This window comes from Suricata suricatta, chromosome 8, assembly GCF_006229205.1.
Source record: "Suricata suricatta isolate VVHF042 chromosome 8, meerkat_22Aug2017_6uvM2_HiC, whole genome shotgun sequence".
Classification (NCBI taxonomy): Eukaryota; Metazoa; Chordata; class Mammalia; order Carnivora; family Herpestidae; genus Suricata; species Suricata suricatta.
Window position 1 is genome coordinate 69,239,429 of NC_043707.1, and position 22,628 is coordinate 69,262,056.

The window sequence follows — 22,628 nt, forward strand, 5'->3', positions numbered from 1 at the left end:
TTTCTTTTTCTGACTTCTGAACCTAAGCAATTTGATCCATTTTTAACCTTTTTCTTAAAAAAATTTATCTAAGAGATAGAGTGCGAGTTGGGGAAGTGCAGAGAGTGAGGGAGGGAGACACAGAATCTGAAGCAGGCTCCAGGCTCTGAGCTGTCAGCACAGAGCCCGACGCGGGACTCGAACACAAGAACCACAAGATCATGACCTGAGCCAAAGTCAGACACTTAACCGACTAAGCCACCAAGTGCCCCTAACTTCCCTTTTTAAATAAGCACTTAGTTTGCAAATTTCCCTGGAAGAATCACTTTTCCTGCATTACCATGATTATTTCTTTCTGTGAGTGATGAAAGGGTACTTAATACTGTTTTTCAAATATACTAAAATCTATTTGTTCCAACCATTAGGAAATATAATTGGAATAATTATATTTTGCAATTTTCTACAACTTTTTTATGGCTCAATTTTTATAAATGTTCCATGTATTCTTGAAAAGAATGTGGAATCTCTTAATTGCTGGATGCAGAATTCTACATAAATTCAGTGGATGAAGCTTATTGTTTTGTCCAAACATTCTATATCTTTCCTGATTATAAAAAGTCTATTGTCCAATACTCAAAGTTGTAATCTTTCAACCTAATGGGTATATGTTAAACATTTTATATTAGCTCTCAGTTTTTACTTTATGTAATTAGAGACTATTTTATTAGATACACACACATGCTTAGTGTATCTTTTTGGTGAATTCAATCTTTTATCATTATGTAGAAACACTCTATTCTTGGTGATACTTATTTTTTCATGATGGGTCTAAAGTTTGTTTTCATATTTAATAGAGCTACCATAGCTTTAACTTTGTTTTTGCATTGAATATTTTTTCTCATACTTTTACTTTCAACTTCTCTATGTATTTATAATTTAGTTATATCTTTTTGCTAATATTATAAAGCCAGGTTTTCATTTTAAAAATCGATTACTCTGGGGGCACCTGGGTAGCTCAGTTGGTTAAACGTGTAACTCTTGGTTTTGGCTCAGGTCACGATGTCACAGTTCATAAGTTTGAGCCCTGTATCAGGCTCTGCGCTGACAGCAAGGAGCCTGTGTGGGATTCTCTCTCTTTTCCTAGGTCTCTGCTCCCGCCTCCTCCCCTTTTGCGCACACACACTCTCAAAATAAATAAACAAAACTTAAAATAAAATTGATTACTTTGTTTTTGACTAGGGAGTTTGTTCCATTTATTGTGATTATTTGTATACTTGATTTTTATAATCTTCCCTCATGGTTTGAAATTTATATGCACTATGTTCTTTTCATTAATACCCCTGGCATTTTATAATGTCTATTTAACTAAAGTTAATCAATACCTTGACACCCCAGTGATACAACAGGGTATTTCAGCTGTTTTCCCTATCTCAACTACCTTACTACTACTGTCTGGAATTTGTTAAAACAAAGAAACAAGTCATCTGTTGTACTGAATTGTATTTATTGTGATTTATCTAAGTGTTTACCATTTTTTGTGTCTTAGAGCACCATTCAGGGATCACTTTCCTATCTTCTTGAAGCACTTCCTTTAGAGTAGGACTCCTTTAAGAGTAAACCCTTTAAAAAAATACTTTCATTTGGGGGCACCTGGGTGGTTCAGTTGGTTAAGTTGATTTTGCCTCAGGTCATGATCTTGCGGTTCCTGGTTTCAAGCCCAAGGGTTCTGTGCTGACAGCTTGGAGCCTGGAGCCTGCTTCAGATTCTCAGAGCCCCTCTCTCTCTGCCCCTCCCCTGCTTGCACTCTATTTCTCAGAAATAAGTAAACGTTAAAAAAAAACAAACCCTAAGACACTTTCACTTGCTCTCATTCTTAAACTAATTTCACCTTCTACACAATTCCAGGCTGACATTTTATTTTACAATGAACTGAAAAGAGTATTCCACTATTTTCACTGTTAATATTGAAAAGTCAGCTGTTAGTCTTTCTTTTATAGAACATTAGTCCTTTCTTTCTGGGTAGTTTCAAGATGTTGTCTTTGGTGTTCTACAGTTTCACTATAATGATTCTATGTATCTATTTATTTATATTTATCCTTTATGGAGAATATCCTACTTCCTGGATGATTTTTAATCTCGGGGGAATTTGCAGCCATTATCTCTGTAGCACTGACTCCTTTCCATTCTTTACTCTTGGGTCTCCACTCCAACTTCCGTATCTCTTAACTTTTTTACATTTTCCATCTCAGATTTGTCATTCAGTTTTCCAGTTCTCTCCAGCTGTCTCATGTGTTGTTAACACTTCATTGAGTTTCAAATCTGGTCAGTTACGTATTTCATTTTGGGATTTTAAAAAGGTTAATGTCTTAAAAATTTCATTTTATTTATCATGGTAATTTTAGGTATATAAATATTTTATATATAGCTATTTTATATTTTGTATCTGAGAATTTGAGTATTTGCAAGCTTTGGGAGGGGACATCAAAATTTACTATTTTTGTTGGCTCTCAAATATTCAAGGTAGATACTCATTTCTCATGTGTTTCATGACCTTTACAGTGTAATACTTGATGTTTATTTGTGGAAGTCCTCTGTTCCCATTCTGGGGAAACCTTTGTTCAGAAAGTATTTGATTGTACTAGTAGAAAAACAGCAACTTGCAAATGAGAACTTGAGCTCCTCTAGAGGATTTTAACGCAGAAGTTTTACTGCTATTGCAAGGTCTGTTATCCTCATAGTGGTGTTGCTATAGGAGTCCATCCTTGGCAATCTCCCCTCTTCTGAGTGCATTTCCAAAGCTAGATAGATCCTTGCCATTCTGGCTTTTACCCTCTCCACCTTCCTACTTCTCTGGCCTACTTTGGTGACTCAACTTCCAATCCCAAACCCCGAGAACTCTCACTGTTGTACTTGGGCACTCCTCCCTAATTCTTAGGAACTAAAGCTCTAGCTTGTCCAGAATCATGCCCAAGTATGTCTATTTCTTTGGGGTGAGAGGTTGCCAGACACCACTCTTACCTTTAATGAGACCAGCAGTGCCTCAAATCATGTGTCTTACTTAAGGAGGTCTTGGGAGCTTCTATTTAGTCATGATACTAGAAGTGGAAATCATGCAAGATTTTTGACATATTAGAAGTTATTTAAAAACTTACCTCTATTGACCTATATATATGCTTACATACATAAATTTATAAATACATCTATTTATATACATAGAAACCTAATACTCAGAGATATATCAGATCTCAAAAGATAGTTAGAAGGTAAATAAGAATTCTAATTAAGATTATGTTCCATGAATTGGCATTTGTTCCTTTGAGGCTCTCATACTCACCCTCAGTTGCTTTGGGAAGATCAGCAATACCTGTAAAAATTTTGTTAGGTTTGAATTCATAATGCAGCTTTCACCTAGTTAACGTATAACGGCAATTTCCACTGTGACCTCAGTCTGTGCTCTAGATATAGCACAGACCTATCCTAAAATATTCCTAAAATATTCCACTTAGTTAAGTAAGAGGACTATTAAAATAATTAGCATTCTGTTTTCATTTACCTATTTTCTGAAATGTCAGGTCCTAGAAAGAAATTAAGTTTATCTCAAACAAGAGAATACTACATATATTACTGGTGCTTGAATTTTAATGTATACTATTCCTCATTTGTTAAGATTTTGATTTTTCAACTTTCTATCCTCAATGTCTAGCACACAGAAGACATCCTGTATATATCCACTGAATAAAAGATGCTACTGATCTTACAGAAGTAGAATGCAAACTTTTCCCATTATTACCAGTGAAGTTGACAGCTTGCTCTGAATCAGATTTTGCCCTTTCCCAGGACCAAAAACACTTGCAAGAAGGCTATAATAAGCAAAGTTAGTCTTTGAGACCTTGAATATAGTAGAGCTAATACATATTTTGATGAATAGAAAGTTTCCAAAAGGAAATAATACTTAAAACCAAAATTACAAATTACAATCTATTTAAACTTTAATTTGTGCATTTGTGGAAATTTATGACTGCAAAACACTTATTTTCTTAGAATGACATAAAGGCACATTTCATTTGAATGCATAGTGTACCATTCTAAAATATACTAATAATTTCCTTACAAAGTGCTTGAGCAGTCACTTACACATACAGTAATAGCAAAATATATTTACACTCTATAGAGTTTAAAAATTTTAAATCTGACTAAAATATATATATATTTTAAAAACTACAGAAAATATTAGTGCTTTTTTTCAGCTTAATTGTGTGAATATACCCTGCCCTCTAATTTTTTCTTAGTGATTGACTTCAATTAAAAAAAAAAATTTCTGTACACTGTGTAGTTACAAAATGCTATGTCAGTTTTTAATGCTAAAAGCCTATTTTAGACATTGGTTTCTATGCTTATTTGAGAACCAGGAAAGGTGAGCAGACTGTACCTCAAAAGTACTTAGTGTTTTTTTAATGTTGTGTTAACACTGTGTAAATTAAAGCCAGACAATTAAGCTAAGATCCTCTACAGTCTTTTAACAAGGAAACTGACTGGCATTTAAAAATAACTTTAAACAACATATTGCTCCTTCTTTCTATAAGATTTTCCCCCAAAATATCTTGGGTAATAATAGAATTTGTAATTGTTCTCGGAGTATACAAATATATGCCAGCACAACCTAGCAAGGTTGAAATATTGATAAACTGCCTGTAAATCAGTGTGCTTTTATGTTTCTCACAGAATTTAAGTCTGAACAATTTTTAAGACATGAGATCATTGTGATTAAATGATTAATTCAGTATGGTTAGTTCACAACTTGCTATTCCTGAGATATGATGACCCTAACATACTAAGCACAGAATCAAAGATGTTATTGTTGAACTAAAGAAAAATAATACAGTCACAGACTAAGAGAAAAAGAATGCAAAAACTAACAACATCAACAACAACAAAAACCAAAAAACTCCAGGCAAGTAGAAAAGTCATGGCTTGCCAAATAACTTTCCTATAAGAGCATTAAAAAAAGCCACAAATGGATCCTCTGAAAAGTTGTAAAAAGTATTTGATCAAATTATTTTTGAGACTTTTGAGGTACAGCTTTAGTGTTATAATAGCTTTTATAAAATATAGACTGTTTTATCAAAAATATTTATACATTCTGTTATAATATATTGCTTTTGCCCTCAGTAACTGCCAATATAAAATCTGGATCCAGTGGCCTAAAATGTACAAATGCACTTAACGTAAATGCTGGAGTTTGAGGTGTCTGCTTGGCCACTGTACAAAAGTGAGGAAGTGGTGAAATTAAATAATAAACCTACAACATAGAATACATTACAACTTGCACATATACATGTTCACAGCATGTATACAACGATAATCCCTATGTTTTAACAGATACAGTTCCCTTCTACAGTAGATATAAGAATAAGATAAACTGGGCTGATAAATGTACAACGAATACCAAAAAAGGAGTAATTAGCTCACTGATTTTGGAAGAAGGTATGATTGAATATATTGAGTGTCTAGACTTTGGGAATGCATACAGGTAATACAGTATCTTGTTTCAGGCTAATCAGAAGACTTCATTCTTAACATTTTAAGTAGGTGTTCAGTTGTTCCTGTTTGTTTCAGCACGGTTGAATAAACAAAAGACTGTTTGGCAAGTAGCTCTGTTGGAAAGCTATGAGGCTCTGTTACATGGTTGGTAAAGATAAGGCGATAAAAATTTTCTCCTAATAAATATAGAAAATTTATAAAACAAGACATCAATTCATTTTTTTAAAAAACAAGCCAAAAAATGTGCACAAACTACCACTACATTTTTTTGATATTATAGTAATTTCATTAAAAAAATAAGAGCATTTGCCTTATCTGAACAGATTTACTACATGTGAACATTAATAGCATCCCAAATCCTTTTTGTTCTTTCTGTAAAATATAGCTAAATGAAGTGAAATGATTAATCTTCCTTCCACTTAAGGCAGGCATAAGGCATAGCAAGGGACCTTGGAAGAGTGGTTTGTTTTCTTTTTTTAAAAAATAGACTATTGATCCAAAAGTATTCATTTGTGATAGGATTTCATGGCCGATGTTCATTCCGCTTAAACTCCATGAAACTGTTTCCAGTGCTCAGATTTACGTTGAAAATACGTTAAGAAGCCACTTTCAAGAAGATTTTAGAATATAGTACTTTTAAAGAAATCTTCATGTGTTTAAACAAAAAACTCAGAAGCTATTGGTGGCACAGCGAGCAAATGAAGGGTTGTTATTGTTAAGAGGTCTTCTTGTGAGTTAGTGTGCTTGGTTTCACAGTGTCTGGGAACTTAACACCAATCAGCAATGTAGTCAAAATCTCTGAACATCTCTTGCTCCTCTTCTGAAAGTATCCTTGGTTCTCGAGGTGGAGTCAAAATAGGTGCTTCTGAGGTAAATTCATCATCAAAATTACTAACATCTTCTCGTCCTCTAATGGTCGGTACAAATGGCGGCTTTACTTTTTTGTCCATCAGAGCATTCCAATCAATTAGCTGGATTACAAAATATAAAATGACCAGTTTAGTTTCCTATACCTAATTTCTCTTTTCACAAAAAATTTTAAAATGTCACACTTACCCGGAAAAATGGGTGCTTTTTTACATCCTCTGCATCTTTCTCACCAGCTCCAAGTCGCCGCTCAGGATTTCTTCGTAATAGCTGAAACAACGTAAAATATAAAAGTTAAAATAAAACCAGTGACTTCATTGTTAAAGATTCGTATAACTTGAAAAGATTTAGATTTTTTTTGGTATGTGTTTGTCTAAACCATGCAACATCTATGAACTAAACAACAACTTCTAAAGTTCTAATTGGGAAATGTCCTTCAATATAAGAAATTTAAGTAGTTCATAAACCATTAGCTCTTACCCTTCTCATTATTGATATGGCTTCTGTAGATAAGAACCTTGGGTATCTTACTTCATCATTTACAATACTGTCAAAAACCTCCTCTTCATCATCACCAGGAAAGGGAGACTATAAGAAAAGTGAATTTTAGTAATGTAAAATCTTATCACCTATCCAAAGTACAGCCTACAGCCAAGAACCAGGTAGTGAGAAAAACAAACAAAAAACCTACCAAAACACCAAATAAAGACTGTAAGAAGCCACAAAAGATACATAACATTATCCAGAGGATATACCATATACTCTTGTTGATATCTTCATCTTTATTTCACAGGCCTTAATAAAAAACTTGGTTATGTTATACTATATCATTTTTCATTTGATTCCATTCCATTCCATTTTATTTAATTCATTTATTCATTTATCTGGCCAGACAGTAAATATTTTGAGTGCCTACTAGATAGTAAAAATTATTTAGATAATTGACATGTTCCTCAAGAAGCTCAATCTTGTGAAAAGACAGAAAATAAACAGGTAAGGTAAATACGGTAGTAAGTGTCACTACAGAGAAAAGCTTAGAGTTTGTGGGAATACATCTGATATGGATGTACCTTGAATTGCACAGTAGATACCAAATTAATTAGCAAAACACAATTAGAAATCTTAAGGTATAATGATGGCACTAAGTAGCAGCTGCCAACAAAATTCAAGTCTTAGGGCATTTCAGTAATACAGTATTAAAATGTGCTCATAATGACAGGAATGACCCTAAGTAATAAAAAAACAATTAGATTACATTCAGTGTAACAATTTGATGTACAAAATGATAAACTCTCAAGTATGCTGAAATGTTGACTATGAAAGATGACTTATTATTTCAGAATTTCAGGTGACTTAGATTTGATTGCTTGTTTCCTGTAAAGTTTTAATGAATAAGAGCCAAACAGAAAGCAATAACAATGGAAAGGAAAGGATCTTTGACCTGAGGAATCTATGAAAATGAATTTAGAACCCAACTTCCTAAAGCTGAGCTGCCAATCTAGGTGCTCACATGTAAGCAATCTTATTGCTCATATGTAATGAGCAAATATATAAGCAAAAACTTCAAACTTTTCAGTTATCAAAACATTAGTTTGTTCATTTACACAATCAAAATAGATAAATAGATAAATGAAATAACTACTATGTGAGTAATATGCTTTCTTTCTAGGATTGAGATAGTAGCAAATCAGAGGAATAATTCTATTTCACAAGAATTCTCAATCAGAATTTCAAGTGGTAATACAAAACACTTTTGTCTATCTGATCAATTTTGTATTTAAAAAATGTCACTTTAGAAATCCCTGAATAGTATAGATATACCCACATATTCATTAAGATATTAAAGTTCCTGGTTTCTGCAAATAGATTACAGGTTAACAGGACTAACAATGGAATGCTAACAAATAGGTTTTCAACAGATATAAAAAGAATTCAATAGTCTGTTCAGATGTCAAGAGTCCAACTCCAATATCTAAGTTTACTTAAAATTTCTCTGATTTTTTAAGAAGGGGGATCTGGTCGTTCCAGTCCTCAAAAGCCATACATACACAAATACAAATTTGAAAGTGCATGATATACCCAGCGAGTTTTCATTTATTCATAATAATAGAGAAATTAGAGATAAACTTTAGCCAAACCTCACTTTTGTCACAGTTAAAAGTTATTGCTAAAATTTTATCAGAGCTAAATTGGTAAATTTAAAACTATAAGTATACTGATGAGTTTTAAGTTAAGTTCTTTTCCCAACTACCCTCTTACAAAGGTGCCGAAGAGAAGGGAAATTGCAATCAACAATTGTGAAGGAATAGCCGGACCCACTGTCTTTTATATCCTAGTACTTAGGACGCTAATCAGTTAGAAGCTCTTTTTAAAAACATAAAACAGTAGTTTCATTTGTTCACTGCCAACTTTTCCAGTCACCTTAGAAGAGGAAGTACAATCAACTTGCTCTTAATTCTGTAGTATTTTGCAATATACTCATATTTTTTGCCTGTCAGAGCTAATATGGAGAGTCAATTTTAAGCAAGCATGTACTTTTTGGTAACTTAATTAAATCTCATACATAAAAGAGCACTGGGTGTTATATGGAAACCAATTTGATAATAAACTATTAATTAAAAAAAAAGAACTAATGGAAAATACATATAAAGTCCCATGAAATTCAAATAGTTGTTCCAGATTGGTCCCGGTTTTACAAATAGGAAGAAACAGATCATGAGGCCCGTTAAATTGTGTAAATTAAAAGAATTATTCCTTTAAAAAAATAAATCTCATACATAAATGAATACCACATTAAAAAAAAAAAACCAAAGCAACAAAAATATTACTTTAAAAGGTGGTGGGGGAGGGGGGTGGGGGGAGTTCAAAGATGCCAGAGCTTACAGAAACAACTATTATGAGTACTTCTGACATTCTTAGAAAGCAAAATCCATCTTTCCATCCTAAAAAACTATATCGCAGCTTTTCTAGAGGTAGAAATGGTCAGATCTAAATCACTGGTCTTAAGAACAGAAATAAGATGAAGTGGATTCCACACCCTGAGGTAGCAAAGCATAATGGTTTAGAGATAGGTTCTGAAGCCAGAGAGCCAGAGTTAAAAATCGCAGCTCCACATGAGAACTCTGTGACTTTAAGCAAGTTATTAACTTCTTTGTGTTTCCAGTCATACACCTGAAAATGGGCATAAGACTAGTACTGAGCTCATTAAAGGCTGCTGAAAAATTAAATGAGCTAATATTTATTAGTAAATAGGATAGTGCCCAGCATATGGTAAGCATTTTAATTAGCTATTCTTTTCCTCTTTTTTTAAGTATCCACTCTGATATAACATACTAAAGTGGCTGTTGTTGGATGGACTAAAATACTTTATTTGAAATAAATGCCATTGTATGACAATACAGGGTACAACTTTAGAAATTTCTGACATTCAATGATTTGGTCAAGCATTTATTCAGCTACTAATTTATTCTGCCTAGAATGTACAAGGAAGGTTTCTGGTACTGGGAAACTGCAAAAACAGTAAATCAATCTCATTTTTTTTTCATCCCAAGATCAAAGCAGTTTTCAATTACTTGTCCTAATATTTATCCTTTCCCAAGTCCACTCTAATTTATCATTTCCAACAATTTATAACAAAATAGATTAGCTAACTATTACTGCTTTATTAGATATAACTGTTTCCTAAGTGGTAACAATTTCTGGGGATAACAAAGTTATTTTAAGTAAATTGAAAGAAAACAGTAGGGGAAAAATAGTAACCTTTTTAACTCTGTTGTACTGTTTTTTGTTTTGGCCAATGTATAGCTGACTTTTTGTTACAGGTATACAGGGCATTCTTTTCATTAATCTTTCTCTTATTCCCTATGAAATGATCAATTATTTATGATCATGTCTTAAAATCAGAAAACATAACGATCACATACTGAAATATAAGGTATGATTTTCAAAGCATTCTATAGATAATATAAAAATCTAAAAAACACAGTGAAGGTAACTAACAGAGAATTTCAGGCAATTATTAGTATATTATAAATATGTATAAAACTTATGCTCCACTTACACAGGAAACATATTAAGCCATTTATAAAGGACATATTTTGTTCTTCCAGCCATCTTTCCTGATTTCTCTCTCCTCTATTTTATACTGCTTACCTCACCAACGAGCATTTCATATATAAGGACACCAAGGCCCCACCAGTCTACAGCCCTTGTATAGGATGTTTCTGTTAATACTTCTGGAGCAAGAAATTCAGGAGTGCCACAAAATGTGCTTGTTCTGTCTCCATATCCCATTCCTAAAAAGGTCAAATAAGTGTCTGTTAGCAAAGAAAAGTCTAGATAACAGATAAAAAATTAGATGATATCCTTAGGAAGCAAAATTAAAGTTCCATTTGTGCATGGTGACCAAACTCAAGATATACCAGACTTCTACAGAAAATGTTAAGGACTGGTATAGAGAAAACTGTGCAACAGTAACTCTACTATTTAATTAATGGGTAAAAATAAATAAGTACAATTTTCATACTTCTTTTTATTTACTTATTTTCTCCTTCTTGACATTACAAGTGTTACTAAGAAGTTACAACAAAAAAAACTGAGTTTTAATTTCTATCATCCTTTCAATTCAAACTTTAAAATATTTTATTTGGTTCATTATAAAAATAACATTAAGTATAGTTTGGAAATTACCAAAATGCAAACCCTTGGATAATCAAGAGTTAGCCACCAAAACAACCTTGAAGAAGGAAAAACAAGGTAATCACAATTCCAGACTTCAAGTTATGCTACAGTAATCAAAGCAGTATGGTACTGGCACAAGAACAGACACAAATATCAATGAACAGGACAGAAAGCCCAGAAACAATCCCACGACTATACGGTCAATTAATCTTCGACAAAAGAGGCAAGAATATGCAATGGGAAAAAGTCTCTTCAACAAACGGTGTTGAGAAAAATATAAGGGTTAACGAGGATGTGGAGAAAAAGGAATCTTCATGTACTGCTGGTGGGAATATAAACCGGTGCAGTCACTATGGAAAACAGTATGGAGGTTCCTCAAAAAATGAAAAATAGAATTACCTTATTATCCAGTAATCACACTACTGAGTATTTACCCGAAGAATGCAAAAAAACCCCACGAATTTGAAACAATATATGCACCCCTATGTTTACAGGAATATTATTTACAGTAGCCATAATATGGAAGCAACCCCAAAACTGTCAACAGATAAATGAAAAAAGACTATGCGGCAGATATATATACAATGCAGTATTATTCAGCCACTAGAAAGAATAAAATCTCTCCATCTCCAACAACATGGACAGAACTAGAGAGTATAATGCTAAGTGAAATGAGTTAGAGAAAGACAAATACCTTATGATTTCACTTATATGTGGAATTTAAGAAACAAAATTTAAAAAGGGGGAAAGAAAGAGACAAACCAAGAAACAGGCTCTTAACTACAGAGAACAAATTGATGGTTACCAGAGGTGTGTGGGGAGGGGGGGATGGGTGAAATAGGTGATGGGGATTGAAGAGGACATTTATCGTGATGAGCACTGAGTAATGTAAAGAATTGTTGAATCACTGTATTATGCACCTGAAACTAATATGACACTATGTTAACTATGCTAGAATTAAAATTAATAACTTAGTAAAATAAAAAAGGAGTTAACCAAATGTGCCATATATATATGGTATTAATCTTTTAGTTAACTAGTTCTCAAATTTATGTTTCTTATAATTTAGTGAATTTTGTTTAATCATAATTTTAGTTTAATTTTATAATTTAGCAATATATTAATCAAATACACATTCCACATATTGAATATAATGTCTCAATATATTCTAAAGTGTTAAAAGCTCCTTATAAGCACCATCTTATGAAAGAATTTGGAAAAAAAAGCTTTCAATTCTAAATTTTAAAAGGTATGCATTCATAATGACTGAAAATTTCAAATGAACTTGGGAGTCTATGGACCAAGACTTGAAGAGCATAACTACATACATTAGGAAAAATTAGTTTGTTTTTGCATAACTTCTTTAACACTGTCACACTTTTTTCAATAAAATATTATTTTTAAAAAGAGTTGATATAATATCAACATACGTTCTACACAAGTGTTTTAAGTGACTTGGCCAAGATTACGAAAATGTTAATTAAGAAAGATAGAACTAGCGTTTCATGATTTTTATTTTAAGCATTTAAAAAAATTTTTTTCTTTTTTAACATTTATTGAGAGACAGAGAGAGACAGATCATGAGCAGGGGAGGGGCAGAGAGAGAGGGACACACAGAATTGAAAGCAGGCTCTAGGCTCTGAGTTGTCAGCACAGAGTCCAACGCGGGGCTCGAACCCACGAACTGGGAGATCATGACCTGAGCCGAAGTCAGATGCTTAACCGACTGAGCCACCCAGGCGCCCCTTATTTTAAGCTTTGATGAAAACTAGAGGAGATCCATAGGATACTTTTAGGAAACTTTAAGGATAAAACTACTCTAAATTTTTGCTTTGTTTATACTGGTAGTATAAAATTCATGACATTTTAACGCACTATATAGGTCAACTGACATATTTCATTCATTCTGGAAAATTTTGTTATTCTGATATTTTTATTGTTATTTATTTAATCTTTTTCTTTTATAGAGGGAGAGAAAGAGAGAGAACATGAGAGGTAGAAGGAGAAAGAATCTTAGGCAGACTCCATACCTAGCACAGAGCCTTACATGGGTCCTCAATCTCATGACCTGAGATCATGACCTGAGCTGAAAGCGTTGGCTGCTGAAACCAAATGAGACACCCAGCGCCCCTTGTCCTGGTATTTTTATAGAAAATTGGAAATAGGCCCAATTAGCTAGGACTTCAAATTAGTTAAACTCCAAGGGAAGGAGTTAACATCAGGCTCTTGGGGTCATAAAAATCTGGATTTAAATTCCTGCTTTGCCACTAGTTAAAAGCTTAGAAAAGTTGTCTAACCTCAAAGGCTAGTTTCCTTATCTATATGTTGGGATTAACACTACTACCTACCTTGACAAGACTGTTAGAAATAGTCTAACATATGGATGTGAAGCATTTGGTAAATTGCTTGGCAATTAGTAAGTGCTCAAAAATTGTTAGCACCTACATGGCAAGTTGATTTGATGGACAAAAATCTAGAGACAGGAAAGGTCAAGAGGCTGTTAGTTTTTCAAAACAAGATGATAGCTGGCAGTGGTAGAGGGGGCAGTAGTAGAGGGGAAACATTTAAAAAATATTAAGGAGGTAAATGTCAGCACATTTTTGTTATACACTTGATGTGGAACAGTAAAGAAAAGAGAGTCTAAACAATGTTTTCAAATCGGGAGATTGTGAGGAGATTGTGGCACCATCAACTATGAACTGGAACCTGAAGAAAAGAAACTATTTTTGATTGTATAGTGTTGGAGGTACCTATTGACTACTCAAACAAAGCTGTGTAGTAGATAGTTGAATATATATGTTAGGAAAGGAATAATAGATTTGGGAATCATTAGCATATTATTTGTAGTTAAAAACTAGCAGTGATGAGCAATGGGCTAAGAATAAACTCTGAGGAACAAAGGCATTTAAGTCTACGGTGTTCAATACAAGGAAGTTCAATAAGAGGGAAAAAAAGTATTATTGGATTCAGATTAAGAGGCCGGTGGATAAGTGATGGCGATGTATTTACATAGTTCACTCATTTACTCTTCCAACTACTTATTAATTGAAATTTCACTGGAAACTTAAGATGTGCCAAGCACTTCATACTGTGCTATGAAAACAAAGCTGACTGAGAAACAAGAAGCTTGTGTAGAAGGGGGAACACAATGTTCATTACAATGTAATGTATTTATTAAATGTCAAGATAACAATACCTATTTACTCATGTTAGACACTGTGCCACATATATCCAATTCTTGAAATACTCTTAAACAAAAAGCATTATATTAATTTTATATCTGAGGAACAGACTCAATGAGATTCAAAAGAACTCATCCAAAGACACAGCAAGTAAGTGGCAAAGCCAGGATTCAAAACTAGGACTGTATGGAGCCTAAACCTATGGTCTTTATACCTAATGCCACCTCTGATTTCTTATTTCCCCAGTTTACTTGTTTGTTTTTGAATATATAGAAAAGATTCTCAGATATATGCATATTTTCTTCCTATTTAAAAATGTTAGAAGTTTTAAGAAGCTGGACAGAATTCATCAGGCCTATGTAATTTATAGTCCCAGCAAAGTAAAAAAAAAAAAGTGGCTTAATCAGTGCTTTCTCAGAGTAGTGACAGAATTTTTATCTATTTTTTTAGAAAGAGAGACGGGGGAGAGTGTGTGTGTACATGTGTGGGGGGGAGAGTCAGAGGGAGAGGGGGAGAGAATCTCATGCAGACTCTATGCACAGTGTGGCACATGGGAGATCATGGCCTGGGCTGAAATTAAGAGTCAGACACTTAACTGACTGAGCCACTCAGGCGTCCCCATAAAAAAGGATCTTAGTTTTTATATTTTCTGAAAACTTAACGTATTCATAATCACAAAATTCTTGATAATGTGATAATTAGATTACATGAACAGCCCATAATGTCTTAACAAAGAATAAAGTTAAAAATATATTTTGTTTTCCACAAAGTTGAAAACTCCCAAAGTACAAAGGAATAGCACACCATTAGAAAACAAACTTTAATATATCCAATTACCTTCTTTGCAAAGACCAAAATCAGCAATTTTCACAAAGCCCTCTGTATCTAGCAATAAGTTATCCAATTTCAAATCTCTGTTCAGGATAAAAAGAAAAAAAGCAAAATGAAAAAAAAATCAAATAAAATCAGCAGATAATGTAGGACAAAAATAATTTCTACAGTAACTGTGCCTTTCTAATAAAAATGAGTTTTTCAAGTTATGATTTGAGATTTAAATATTACATTATAGATGTTCGCTTTTGTTACTTTTGGCAAATTTATTACTCTATGTAATATAGTTTCTGAATAATTTTCCCCATTATATAGAAATAAATGTATTTTAAAAAGGAATGTTTGATCTTCTTAAATATGTATTTTAAAAGCATTGAAGGAGTTCAAGTATTTTTAACTTTGGGTTTATTAATCCGTTATCTGAGATAGTCAGATCTGGACTAAGTTTGAAGTTCTTCTACACACCATTTGTAAGAAGAAACTGTCAAGGTATCAAGAGGGCAGGTTTAACATTCTAAGAGAATAATGCAAAATAAAGAGAAAGCTATCAATGACCAAGATTGATTAAGAATTAAGTTAAAAACATTTTATCCTTTGAGTAAAATAGGACCATGAGGAAACCCTTACCTTGGATATATTGTTAGAAGTTTGAATACACTGATGTTTATGGTCTCCTTACTAGCCTTCCTGAATTTGTCTAGTCTAGAGCAATGCTATTCAAAGTGTGGTCCACTGCTTGGCTGCTGGGCTATTATTTGTTGCTAGTCTGCAACTTGATAAGGAGCTTATATTAGTACATAAGGCAGCTGTGTCACCAAGTACAGTGTTTAGTTGACAGCAAGACTTAAGGAAGCAGGGTGATGTTCTATACTCTGGTACATGCTACTTATTTTATCGTGGACAAATTTTGCGTAGTAGTATTGGTCTATTAAAGTTTTCTGCAAAGATCTCTGCAGTAGATCAGTTGAACATAAAATATTCACCAGACTGAAGATTATTATAGTGAATTCTGTTATCAGAGCTCAACTTATAATTTGACTATTTTAATTAGGTAATGGGCAGAAGAACAGCAATAAAGAGGTTCTTCATATAATTATTGTGTAGCTTTTTATTTCAAAATTGGAGTTTAACATTGTTAGAGGTCACTTATCATTTGAAAGAGAAAATTAAAAAGCTGGCTAAACACAAAATATCCTTAATTATTTTTAATTCAAATTCACACCAAAGACATTAGAAAGTGTCAAAACTTTACTCACCTATAAACAATTTTGTGTTCATGTAAATACTGCAACCCAAGAACTACACAAGCCGCATAAAATCTGTTTGAAGAAATAAAAAGGTTTAATAAATTCCACTGCAGTTGAATCCCAGTATGCAATTTTATGCTTCAAAACAGAATTCTGTAGTAAACTAATTTCACAAATACTTATTTAGTCCTCAGTATGAGCCAGACACAGTAAGACATGTCCAAAAGATACAATGTCTACAATGGGAACCATTAACTTTGTCAGTCACTAAAGTCCCCAGAGTAGACATCTGATCTGGAAAAATACAATTTACCATAAGGACAGAAGGACAGTGTGAAAGGTAGAACTTTCATCGGGGAAATACAGTGCATTTCCTACAACAGAAAGCAACAGAGGTGTAAAAGGCACCTTTGATAACCAATAACAAGTGTTTTTGTGGCTGAAGTAATAAGATATGGGGAAGAAGTGGGAGACAAGGGTGAAAAGACGGCCTGAGGTCAAGTTGTGGAGGGCCCTAAATGCCATATTATGGATACGGAAATTTCTTTTTTTATGATAAAGAATCACACCATTTAAATCAGAGCAGAATGATCACTTTTGTTAGATTTTTGTGCGTAGTATGAAGGTTGGAGTAGAAATAGGTAGATACCCAGAGGAAAAACAAAGAGATTAGGCTACTGTGCAGGTACAGATGACAGATCATGAGAACCTCCAATGTAGTAGCAACAAAGAGAGTAACGAGATGGATTCAAGAGAAACTTTAAAACTAGCACAAGATTTGGTGTCTCCCTAGCAGTAGAGGATGAAGGAGAAGGAAAAACTTAAGATGACTCTTAAAGTTTCCTTAGTGTAAAGAGACAGAGAAGTAGCCAAAGTTTTGTGGGAAAAATGAGGTTGGCTTAGGTTGACTTTGAATGTCTTGGGGCAGGTGAAAAAATTGGATTAATGGGTTTGGATCTTAGGCAAGCTTGAGTCCAGGTAGAATATTAACTCTTGAAAAATAGGACCATGTTTGTCTTTTGCATTATCCTAAATTTTTAGAATAATGCCTGAAACATGGCAGGCTTACTGAATGAGAAGGTAGGTAATAAACAAATGAATTTAAAAACGCAGATCTGTTTTCAGTGCAGAATAGGCTATAAGGAAACACTTAGACTCAGTTAATTATGCACATAGTACATAGGTATTTTCTCTATCAAGTATACGTAATACGCCTGGCCTCAAAGCACCGTATTTCATTGATCCATCTATCCATCTCACCTCAATGCCACTATCGTCTCTAGAGATAACTACTTTTATTGGTTTGGTGAATGTTCGTCAAACTTTTAGAATGCACGAGTAGATAATTTAGCTATGTCTTGCGTTTACTTATTTTTACAAAAAATGGAACCATGATTTAGCAGAATTTAAAGTGCAAATATTTAGAAATATTTGATGATACATTAGATCTTACATAATTATTTGTTCAAAGTCTGAAGAATTTAGCTCAAGTCCCATTAAAACATATGTGATTCCAAAATTGCTTACTTTTATACAGAAGATTTTGGCTAACTTATTTTGGTGACAAAAAGTATTATAAAAATTATAAAAATACCTTAATTTCTTTTATTTCATTTTTTTGTAAATAAATTGCCCTAATGACACGCAATAAATAATGGGTATAGTTTAAAATATATATTTTACTAAATGCTTACTATGCTATGTGTCAAATATATGTTAGATATTTTTACTTATTAGCTTATTTAACCTTCAAATCGAAGCTTTAAATCTTTGACAGAAATAGAAAGTGAAGCTTTTAGAGAGAGTAACTATTTTGTCGAAAGGTGCAAAGCTAGGAAACAAACCATTTTTCACACCACAGTGTGTTCCACTAATATACAGAATAGACATCCTTCCCCCTTTTAGTAAGGGGAGACAGACAATAAAAAGTTAAAAAATAGATGATTTTAGGTAGAAACAAAGTGCTACGGAGATAACAGAACATAGCATAACACTGATATACTTTGGACATTAGTGATGTAGTGGTATTGTAGACAGAGTACTCAGGAAAGGATTTCAAAGAAATAACATTTGAGGTGAGATCTCATATAATCCAATGGGATCTAATCAGAGGGAGGTACTTCAGATTTGAAGTACTGCAATGTAGCATTTTATTCTTTTTTATTTATATTTTAATATTTATTTGAGAGACAGAGAGCAAGAAAATGAATGAGTGGGGTAGGGGCAGAAAGAGAGGGAGACACAAAATCTGAAGCAGGCTCCAGGCTCTAAGCTGTTAACACAGAGCCTGTTTTGGGGCTCAAACTCAGAAACTGTGAGATCATGACTGGAGCTGAAGTTGGACGCCCAAACAAGCTACCCAGGAGCCCCTATTTTTTTTTTTAGTTTATTTATTTTGAGAGGGAGAGAGAGAGTGCATGTGCTATCAGTGTGCAGCTGGACACAAGGCTCGATTTCAGAATCTATGAGGTCACGAACTGAGCCGAAATCAAGAGTTGAACACTCAACCAACTGAGCCACCCAGATGCTCCAGAATTTTATTTTTATTTCATTGGGCTTAACTGGTTCATCTGTATATAATTTGTATTCTTAGCAAAAGTACAAGTTCCTTAAAGCAGAACTGTACTGTAAATTTCTTTAAAACAACAACAGAAACAAATTCCCATGTGCAGTTAGGACAGGGTAGTCTAGACGCTCTGCTTTTAATTTTTAAATATTCAGGAAATGCCTTTTATTTTCCGGCTTCTGTCTCCATTTTGAAAGTTTCACTAACCATTGGAACGAATCCCTGTTTCTTCCTTTTTTAAAAAAATGTTTATTATTTACTTTTGAGAGAGAGCGCGCACACAAGCAGGGGAGGAGCAGAGAGAGAGGGAGATACAGAATCTGAAGTAGGTTCTAGGCTCTGAGCTGTCAGCCCAGAGCCCAATGTGGGGCTTCAATTCATGAACCTGGGATCATGATTTGACCCAAAGTCGGATGCTTAACCAACTGAGCCCCCAGGTGCCCCATCCCTCTATTCTTCATCTGAAACTTGAAGGTATGATAGTACTACTATTTGCTCTATATACTTTTATTTGTCATGATGAGAATCAAATAAATAAAGGAGTAAAAGTGAAATGCTACACAAATGACAGTTGTCGGAATACAGATAACTGATAAATATAGATAAGTAGAGGTTTACTGTTAGTTTATGATTTTTAGGATTTAGGATGCTTTGAAAGTAGGTTGATCAGACTTGCTAATAATTTGGATGCTGCATTGGAGGGAAAAAGAATCAAGAATGATTCCCTCAAAAAAAGAAAACCCCAAAAGAATAATTCCCTCAAATCAAGAAATAGATTTAAAAAAATTTTTTTAAACTGTTTATTTTCGAGAGACAGAGAGATAGTGAACGGGAGAAGGGTAGAAAGGGAGTGAGACAGAATCCGAAGCAGGCTCCAGGCTCTGAGGTGCCAGCACAGCCTGACGCGGGGCTCCAACCCACAAGCCATGGGGTCACAACCTGAGCTGAAGTTGGATGCTTGACTGAGCAACCCAGGAGTCCCAAGAAATCGATTTTTTTTTACATTTACTTATTCTTGAGAGAGAGAGACAGAGTGTGAACAGGGGAGGAGCAGAGAGAGAGAGAGACACAGAATTGGAAGCAGGCTTCAGGCTCTGAGCTAGCGGTCTGCAAAGAGCCCGACATGGGGCTCGAACCCACGAACTGAGATCATGACCTGAGCCAAAACTGGATGCTCAACTGACTGAGCCACCCAGGCGCCCCAAGAAATAGATTTCTTAACTGTAGGGAACGATGGCTACCAGAGGGGAGGTGGGTGGGTGGGGAGGATGGTTATGGGCTAAATAGGTGATAGGAATTAAGGAGTGCACTTGTGATGAGTACCAGGTGATGGATGCATGAAATTGTGAATCACTATATTGTGCACCTGAAACTAATATAACACTGCATATTAGCTAACTGGAATTCAATAAAATAAAGCTTTAAAAAAATGACTCCCTATCTTTTGGATTGAACAACTGGTACGGCATTTTATTAAGACGATTATTAGAGTAGCGGGTCTGGGACTAGTGTGTAAGGTTGGGGGAAAGGGGAAAAATCAGGTATTTAGTCTGCAAAGAGAAATACTTATTAAGTCATATGAAGGGAAAAGTCAAGTTGGTGTTGAATGTTACTAGGGTTGGAAGTTTAGGGAAGAGGTCAGGGCTGGAGATATAAAGTTGGAAAACATCAGCATACAGAGTGTGACTATTCAGAGCACTTTCCTAAGATCAAATCCTAGCTTTACCATTTAAGAGCTACAAAACTGGGATAACAGTAGGGCTAAAATATATACACATGTATATTTAATCACAAACATTTCCTATTACTTATTTTTATGCATTTGAAGAAGCACAACCTTCATGTAATAGTGAATTAAAATACTACAAAAAGAGTGAAACGTCTGCTTTCTATACCTTTCATTGAAGGAAATATGTATACAAGTTTCTTTTATATTCCTTCAGAGATATATTAAGCACATGCAAACAATGCTTAATATACGTGATTAATTATCTTTTAAAATGCAAATACAAATATTTCATACAAATACTTGATAGAGACTCTTTCATATTATGTTTTTTCACTTAACAATGTACTCTGAGTATAGTTAAGTATTTAAAGCCATGGTTCTAAAAAAAGAAAGGTTAAAAAAAAAATACAGCCATGGGTCTAGATGGCATTCCCTAGGAAGAATGTAACAGAGAAAAAGAAGGTATTTTACTAAAATGAACTTAAACTGTTCATCTAAATTATCAAGTATGATTTAGGGTACTCCATAAAATTTTCAACATGGACAACAAAGTAAAACAGATAGATTTTATATATGGCAAAAAAGGTAGATAAGTAGAGTTCTAATATTCTTTGCAGAAATCTATTTTCTACTTGGAAGGAAAAAAATTCTCAGAGCTTTTTTCCTTCTTAGCAAAAAATTGGTTAAGAGAAACGTCTAAAGCATACTCACACAGCTCTTGGTTCAGAAAAGACATCAGTATGAATGTGCATCATTAGGTCCCCACCGGCAGCATATTCCATTACAAAGCAAACATGCTCTTTGGTTTGGAAACATGCAAAAAGGTTCACCAAAAAGGGATGTCTTACACTATTCACAGTTTCAAAAATTCTTTTTTCACACATCAGGCTGTAAGAGAAAATATTTATAAATCAATAGGTTTGTCAAAAAAAGTTCTGGTTGGAAGTAATAGTCTTTAAAAACATTACTGAACTCTAAAATAAGCAAAGTTCTTACCGATTAGAACTTTAAAACCATAAAATATGTCTTAGTTTTGCTATAAATGCTTTGAAAAATCTGGTCTATTTGATATATAAAACATTAACTGAAATACATTAATGAAAACTCAGGGCACATTGTTGGCTCAGTTGGTTAAGTACTGGACTCTTGATTTTCGGCTCGGGTCATCATCTCATGGTTTATGAGTTGAAGCCCCAAATAGGCCTCCGTACTGACAGTGCAGAGTCTTCTTGGGATTCTCTCTCCCTCTGCCCCTCCCCTGCTCATGCTCTCTTTTTCTCTCAAAATAAAAAAAAGAAGAAAAGAAATATATTAATGGAAACTAAAATATATGATTAGAATCACATAAAAATTAGAGTTGACACTGATTGCATCAGAGTAGCACATACAGGGCTACTGGTTAATTAGAAAAGGCTTACTTCAGGGTGATTTTATTGGGAATTGGTGAGAGAATATAGTGACCTAAAGAATCATTTAAAAAAATATAAAATTTGTGATGAAGGTAATTTCAAGGACAGTATTTATCAAGTTATATGCTATGGTATTTAAATATTTTCTCAAATAATATATGAAGTTGAAAGGTAAATGTATGATGCATAAAATTTTAATTTACAAGGATGACTGGAAAATAAAGAAGTACATAGAGAATTCTATTAATTAACATACTGCAAGGAAGCTCATTGAGAATAATCTAATTTATAAAATCTATAGCAATCACAGGTTTTGCCTTTGTAGCAGCTTTTGGCTCTTTATAAGCTGATACCAAGAACAGTGGTCAATCATATAGACACTGGAATGTTAAATTTGCCTACACAGTAAAAGATACCTTTCTTCCTTTCCTTGAAAATATTTAGTAAGTCAACCTGACTTTAGAACTCAATGTAGAAGAAAACTGGGTAAAATATTATTTAAATACAAATTGGAATTAACTTATTTTAAGCACCTGATCAAAATAAAGATACTAATAACCATTTATGAACAATTCAATTAAGGGTTTTTTTTAATGT

General features: G+C 33.7%; 1 protein-coding gene across 3 annotated transcripts in view; it reads right to left on the minus strand.

The window, feature by feature from the left end:
• Positions 1-3,943: 3,943 nt before the first annotated feature.
• PKN2 (protein kinase N2) overlaps positions 3,944-22,628 on the minus strand; it is a 117,053-nt gene continuing 98,368 nt past the window's right edge. For all 3 annotated transcript variants that reach the window (XM_029947396.1, XM_029947395.1, XM_029947397.1), the window contains 7 exons: positions 21,334-21,510; positions 16,337-16,399; positions 15,087-15,163; positions 10,540-10,682; positions 6,868-6,975; positions 6,577-6,657; positions 3,944-6,491 (listed from right to left, as the gene is read on the minus strand). In XM_029947396.1, the coding sequence (XP_029803256.1) occupies positions 6,288-6,491; positions 6,577-6,657; positions 6,868-6,975; positions 10,540-10,682; positions 15,087-15,163; positions 16,337-16,399; positions 21,334-21,510 (853 nt within the window). In that variant the 3' untranslated portion in view covers positions 3,944-6,287. The remainder of the gene's footprint in view (positions 6,492-6,576; positions 6,658-6,867; positions 6,976-10,539; positions 10,683-15,086; positions 15,164-16,336; positions 16,400-21,333; positions 21,511-22,628) is intronic.